At 26.6% G+C, this 7,630-nt stretch overlaps 1 protein-coding gene across 1 annotated transcript; it reads right to left on the reverse strand.

The window, feature by feature from the left end:
- Positions 1-750: 750 nt before the first annotated feature.
- On the reverse strand, positions 751-5,470 carry Bm6718 (Uncharacterized protein; the record flags this gene model as incomplete). The annotated part of the gene is made up of 11 exons (XM_043082473.1): positions 751-927; positions 1,011-1,204; positions 1,474-1,604; positions 1,829-1,924; positions 2,194-2,291; positions 2,704-2,848; positions 3,524-3,703; positions 3,948-4,069; positions 4,461-4,580; positions 4,945-5,093; positions 5,227-5,470. The coding sequence occupies 11 exons, from the start codon at positions 5,468-5,470 to the stop codon at positions 751-753; spliced, it is 1,656 nt and encodes a 551-aa protein (XP_042938407.1).
- Positions 5,471-7,630: the final 2,160 nt, after the last annotated feature.

Raw genomic sequence — 7,630 nt, forward strand, 5'->3', positions numbered from 1 at the left:
GGAGCAGTGAAAGAGTATTCAATGCTTTTTAGAGCATTCGGTTGCATTCGTGTCAAATAAGGAGCATTGTGGTCCGAAACGAAAAATTAATTGCAAAAGTCTAAGAGGGGAATGAGTTTTGCGTGCTGAATAGTGGCACACTTTTTTCTTTGCTGTGACAAAAATTAAGAAAATTTCATCCCTCTGTTTTGGATATTAATCAATCAAAACCATTTGCGCTTACTGTGCAAAATGTTAACCAATGAGCGCAACGAGCAATTAATGTTGACATTATGTCTGACAAAAATTAAGTGAAAAACTTTTGAATGAAATTATGCGGAACGCTTCAGAAGTTTATTTCATAATGCACAAAAAGCAATGAATGCACGAAAAGCAATGAAAGTCAACCAGCAAAGCAGAGCAAATATTACAATGTGCTTCTAATGTTGTCACTGTCATTTGAGAGATTGACAATATACATTTCCCCGAATCGTATGACTTTTGATCTGATTAATCCTGTTAATATTTTTCCACTTTAATATCGTCTCCTTTACCATTGTTATAGCTAAATCTATTTGATTATGGAAATTCAGCACTGTACTTGTGTGTATCACATCCGATTTGAAACTAAATTCATTCTGCAGTTTGTTACTTTTATGTTGTCTATTTAGTTTTTGATCGATTGGAATTTACAAACATTGCGAAATGATTTTGAATACAATAAAACATTCAAATTTTTTGCTTATAAGCATCAATTCATAACCTTAATTGTCATGAATTCATCAGTTGTTTGGTTTGAAGTTGTGAAGATATTGTATTAGCAGTAGTTGACAAACGTTCGGGAAGTGGTTGATCTTTTGTTTCCGGAATAAAGATAAGATAAAGTACTAAGTCAGATAAAGCAAACATAATTAGTGCAACGAAAGGCGCAGGTGTCCAAAAGTCAGCCTGTAAAAAAGGTATAAATATGACTAAACAATCTACATTCTTCATTAGCTGAAGAATAGGCTTTTTCATTGAAGTTTACTTACCAGGAAAAACAACTGAGGAGCGAAAACCACACCAATGCGACCGACAACTTGCAAAAACGAGAAGCACATGCTGCGCAATGGTGTCGGAAACAGTTCATTTCCGGACATTCCAGTTATTATATAAATTTGACTCATCATTGCAAATGCCATCAGTGTTGCAATTCGTGAAACAATTTCCAGCTCAGTACTAAGTCCTTTAATCAAAGATTAGAGATTAAAAATGATAAAAGCATTTGTTGACAAAGAATAAATGAAACAAATTCAAATATTGAATCGAAATAGGCAAAATATTTAATATTTCGTATAATTTATGCGAATTTCATTTACGTTTCTCTTTTTTCTATCTTTCTTTTTTTTTTTTTTTTTTTTGTTCTACTTTTTAATTTGAATAGTAAAATAAAATTTAACTTAAACAATATCATTTCTTCCAAAGTTTAATTTAAATGTTAAAGGTAAAATTTACCTGAACAAATAATAATAAAATGAATAATAAATCCAGTTGATGTCAATGCTAATGGTATTGTATGCGCAACTCGTCGACCAAACCATCCTTGTGTATAATCGGTAAGTACTGAAGCAACATTTACCGCATATCTGTAACATATTATCATGATTATACTAAGCTTAAGCATTCATCAATTCTTATCATTATCATTATCATATCATATCATTGCTTGATTCATTTTTTCAAAAAATTTATCAGCCATTTATTTTTTTTTTTTTATCACAAATACACTAAGCAATTTATAATTTAAAAGATATAAGTATGATGCTGGAAATTACTCTTTTTATAGGTATGTAGTAAAATTATTGATTACCTTATTAAGCCAAGCATAATATTATTTGTGTAAATTGAACCAGGCAATTTTTCCATACTGAATAGCATACCATAATTTATCATACTTGCTGCCAAACTTGAAAAAAACTTTTTTTTAAATCTTCTAATAGCTGAAATTATTGTAAAAATTTTAAAGCGAATGTTTTTTTGCGAAAAAGAAAATATCAAATGGACAATTTAATTTTCAGCAAATATTACGCAAAATTGCAAACTGAAAATAGATATTTTCAATTTTAGGATAAATAAATCCTCTTATTTTTTATATAAATGGCATAAACTGTCACAGTTAAAAAAAGAAGCAATTCAACGTAATAAATAGTAATTAATTATTAAAGATTAACTTACAAACTATAAGATAAAACCAAAATATACGTGGTCAATTGACGTGTATGAAATAAATGATAAATATAGTAATTTCTTCTATTTCTCTTTTCACGTAATATCTAAAATTTTATTTTGTGCATAAAATAATAAATAGCTTCAAATTGTTTACAATCCCATTTGAATAGATAATTATTGTGAAGTGTCCATTTGATTCAACGGAGATAAGATGACGTCCTTTGGCTATTATACACCAATATATAAATTACTTATGTAACGCTAATTACGTACGTACTGCTAATCACGTACGTATTAATGTACTATGTCAAATTTTCAAACGCTTAATTTGAGAAAATGAACTGCAATGACAATATTTGTAATGAAAGAATGGTTCAGAAATTATAAATATAGAAAAAATTTTTTAATATTTTGTAAAATTTCATTTAAAAATGCTAAATTTCTCATATTTTAAAATCTTTTTTAAGTCACAAAATCAAATATAAAAAAAAAGAAAATATATATATATGAATTGACCTCTCTCTCTGCATCGATAACCTCCTCGATCATATCATTCGTAACATCATTTCTACCGTTCCAACGTGTAATTTGTTTTAGCACGTGATGTGCTTCATTGATACGTCCCTTTTGAATTAACCAACGTGGTGATTCATACGATAAACTAAATATGATTCAAGTTTTGCATAATAAATTCTTGAAATATTTTAACAGTTCATATATTTGATACAAATTTTAATGTTCTATAATTCATTCATACCTCTCTACTTCTTTCTCTCGCTTTCTCTCCCTCTCTCTCTCTCTCTCTCTCTGTTTTATATAACAATATTCTAGGAACTTTCTATAATTACTCATTATTATTACTTATTTAATTATTCTATGTTGTGTAAGAGAAAAACTGATAATCAATAATGAATCATTCTATCCAATTCCGTCGTTATTGTTCATTAACATTTAAAATTGTTATCTATTAACTTCCCTTTCTTATCATTTCTCTATTATCATTTTTTCTTTTGTTTTATCAGAAGTATTTAGTTTAATGAAAATTAGTATTATTCTTTAAAATTTACAACACAAAACTGTTCTTATCAATTAAATTACTTTAACGATAGATAATTCGAATAATAATCAAAGATTAAACAGATTACTAATATCTCATAATGCGATATATTTAATCTTTCACCGAACATTTGTAATAATTTATCATAAAGTTATATAAAATGTCAATAATGTTGTAAATTATTTTACTTTTATTTGTAAATATTATTCTAAAATGTAAAAATATTTATAAATAAAAATGAAAATAAGAAGAAAACTAGGAAATAAATTGATGACAAACATGCAAAGAAGAATAGCTGGTGATGTTAAAAAACTGACGACAATTGCTAATTGTCGCCAATTTTGACTGTAATATGCCATAATAGCTAATAAAATTACATTTGGTGAAAATGAAATGAGCGTTGTAACCCAAATACGATCCTTTTTTGGTAACATTTCTACCACATATACAAACATAGCACTAGAAAACAAATTTTTAATTTATTTTTGAAACTAAAACACTTATTTTATTAGAACAATTTCATTTTATAATTTCTTTCAAAAACAAGTATACAATATTTTCATTTTCCTCATTATTTTTTTTTTATTTTTTAATTAAAAATTTATTAATATGTAAAGTTTTAAAATTATTTTCTCCGTTAAATTTAGCAGTAATTTCATTTTTGAATTATTTATTTTACATAATCTAATAAATGAAACATTACGCTATTTGTCCACCATTAAAAAGTCCGATAATAGTGCGATAAATGGTAGCTGTAAGTAAATCTTTAGAAAAAGACGAAATAAATCCAAATATAATACAACCCGAAACACAAAATAATAGTACCTAAAAAAAAAAAAAATAATTTTTGTCAAAATTAATAAATGTTTTAATTTCAAAAAAATTGTTAAATTCAAAACAATAGTAATAAATAGTTCTAAATTTTATGCTACAGCCATAAAATATGACATACTTATGTTAATGTGACAATAATACTTGTAATCATTTTAGCATGTGTGTTTAAAAAACAAATCACTTGAAAATATATTTAAAAAAAATTTCACAAATATCAGGAGTAATAATAGCGCCAAATCACTTGAATTGATAACAATTATCAAAATGATTTCATTTAATTTTATCATTCAATTTTAAATATCGTTGAGAAAAGCATAAAAATTAGTTTAACAATAATTAAAAGAATAATTTTATTTTTTTTTTAAAAAAAAAACACTTTTACCGGTTTTCTTCCATATAAATCGCTGAGCTGTCCAAAAATAAGTGAACCAATAACAGCGCCAATCATTTGAATTGATATACTATGCTTTACATATTTTGAATTATGGCATACATATTCGAACTATAAATTAATAAATTAATTAATTATAAATAAAATTACTTAACATCAACGGTTTTTATCAGTTATCAATTTTTCTTTTTTTTTCTTCTTTATGGCGCAAGTTGTGCAATTTTTTTTTCTTTTTTGTAATGAGTATTAAAGTAGAAGGACGAAATTTAAATTTGAGAAAAGCTAAATTTCAAAAAGAGAAAAGGAAAAGACAATAAACTCCGAAATGAAAGCAAATGTTTACTGTCATACAATTAATTTTTTTTTCTTCTTTTTCTTCTCCTTTTTTTTTTCCTTAATACAATTTTTGTTTACAAAATAAAAAACTTCAAAAGAAAACGACAAAATTTATTATTACTTTTGAAAAATGTCATACCTCAACATTCATTGATTTAAAATCATATTCCAATTCAGGCTGACATGTTTCATTTCCATCTAAAGTATAAATTTGTTTGCAAATATCAGATGAACTCATTGATGAATTGAATTTATACGCGCCACAACTTTTGATAGTTGGTGCTGCACCTAAAAAAAGAAAATTTACAATATTTTCGCAATATATTATTAAAAAAACAATGAAATGATAAATTTTAAAAATTTAAAAAATAAATAATTACTAAGTTTATTTTAAAATTATTTTACAAAAATTATTTCATACCTGCATAAACCATATAAAACATATTACCAAGTTGTGAAAGAACTAAAAATTCCGTTGTAATACATAAAAAAATGGTATAATGCCCAAGTCGTATTAATCCATCAATGGTAAATATTTTATCGGATGATGCCTGTTCAGCCATTTGATATGATATAATTGCTGTATAAATTTTTAATTTTTTAAATTTAACAATTAACATTCGTAAATTTGCTAGCTGCAATTTTTTGTTAGAAAAATTTGACATCTTATTAGATTAATATTTTAACTTATTAACATTTTGACATCTTATTAGATTAATATTTTAACTTATTAACATTACAATAAACTCAAAACAAAATGCATATCACATGTGATATGATATGATAAGTGTAAAACTTGTTAGTTATTATCATAATGAAGGATCAGGCTTTTTCTAAATAAACAATAATCCAAAATTTACATTTATTTTATATTTAAAATAAATTAAGCTTATTGATTGAGAAGAAAGAATTTTTGCAAATATTAATTACACGTCGGAATTTTTATTTTTTACCAAATAATAATAACATAAAATTCAAAAATAATCTAAAAATAACAATGAAACTGGTTTTTCCACCAGTTTAAATCAATCTGTAAGAATAAGTAAACAATAAACACAAGTAATGAAAGAATGAAAGATTAAAATGCTAGCGATTTTGCAGGTTGACTTTTAGACACCTGCGCCTTTCATAACATTAATTCTGTTTGCATTGTCCGACTTGCTAATCTATCTAATTTTTTTTATTTCAGAAATAACGAATTAACCACTTCCTGAACCTCTTCTTAATTGCCGCCAATACTTATGCATTTACAATTTTCAACAGAACAACTGACAAATTCTTGACATTGCGGTTATGAACTTACATTTAAAAGAAGAAAATTCAAACCGAAATAAGTTAGCGAAAGATTTGATCAAAACTCAAACAAATAATTTTAATAAACGAATTGTATACTTAATAAAATTGTGAAACATTATACAACATTACATGTTTTAAAAATTGTGAAAGTAACACATAATTGCAGAATAAATTTAGTTTGGAATTTGCATAATCAAATAGATTTAGCTACAACAATGGTAAAGGAGACGATATTAAAGTGGAAAAATATTAACAGGATTAATCAGATCAAAAGTCATACGATTCGGGGAAATGTATATTGTCAATCTCTCAAATGACAGTGACAACATTAGAAGCACATTGTAATATTTGCTCTGCTTTGCTGGTTGACTTTCATTGCTTTTCGTGCATTCATTGCTTTTTGTGCATTATGAAATAAACTTCTGAAGCGTTCCGCATAATTTCATTCAAAAGTTTTTCACTTAATTTTTGTCAGACATAATGTCAACATTAATTGCTCGTTGCGCTCATTGGTTAACATTTTGCACAGTAAGCGCAAATGGTTTTGATTGATTAATATCCAAAACAGAGGGATGAAATTTTCTTAATTTTTGTCACAGCAAAGAAAAAAGTGTGCCACTATTCAGCACGCAAAACTCATTCCCCTCTTAGACTTTTGCAATTAATTTTTCGTTTCGGACCACAATGCTCCTTATTTGACACGAATGCAACCGAATGCTCTAAAAAGCATTGAATACTCTTTCACTGCTCCTTACTCAAAGCTTTTGATAAATCTGTGAAAGTTAACTTTAGTGGATTTGGTGGACTTGCATAGTTCTTCAAGAAATGTGACATTGTTGTCAAAATAATACCAAATTGTTACTGTGTAAAAATCTTGAGTGGCGTTCATGTCATCAAATAATTCAAAATTGCAAGAATGTACTAAATCAGCATTCCTGTTGAAAAAAAGCTGTCCAAGCCAAGTCAGTGTTAGACTTTGCTTAAGCCAATTAGTGTTACTTACAAAAAATACTAATCAAAGAAATGAATCACAATGAATTCTGTAATTTCCAATCGGAAAGATCACATAACGATGCAACAGTTGCGCAAACAAAAGACATTGTTTCTGTTTCACTCTAATTATATTATTTTTATTACAAATTAAATGTGCTTGTATGTGTCAACTGCATTTTCTGTATTGGTCGTTGGTTCATTGAACATAAACTTAAAATTATTTCAATCTTGCACCGTTATACGAACATATCATTACGATAACACTCTCTCATGAGAAATTGTTCCTTTTTTTGAGAGAGAGAGAGAGAGATTTATGAGTTGAGAACATGTCATTATGATAAACTTTTCAGAAGTGAAAATTAATGATGAACTTGTCAAAACTAAAAGTTATTTGCTACAAACTATTTGTATTTTCTTTTAATTTTTTTTTCTTTGTCTTTTCTTCCTTCCACTGAACTTATTCTTTCTGCAATTGCAAATTTCTCTGCCAAATGCGTATTTAAAGTACAAATTTTCGATGAGTCAGACTACACGCA

Source organism: Brugia malayi (assembly GCF_000002995.4).
Source record: "Brugia malayi strain FR3 genome assembly, contig: Bm_v4_Chr4_scaffold_001, whole genome shotgun sequence".
In the NCBI taxonomy this organism is placed as follows: Eukaryota; Metazoa; Nematoda; class Chromadorea; order Rhabditida; family Onchocercidae; genus Brugia; species Brugia malayi.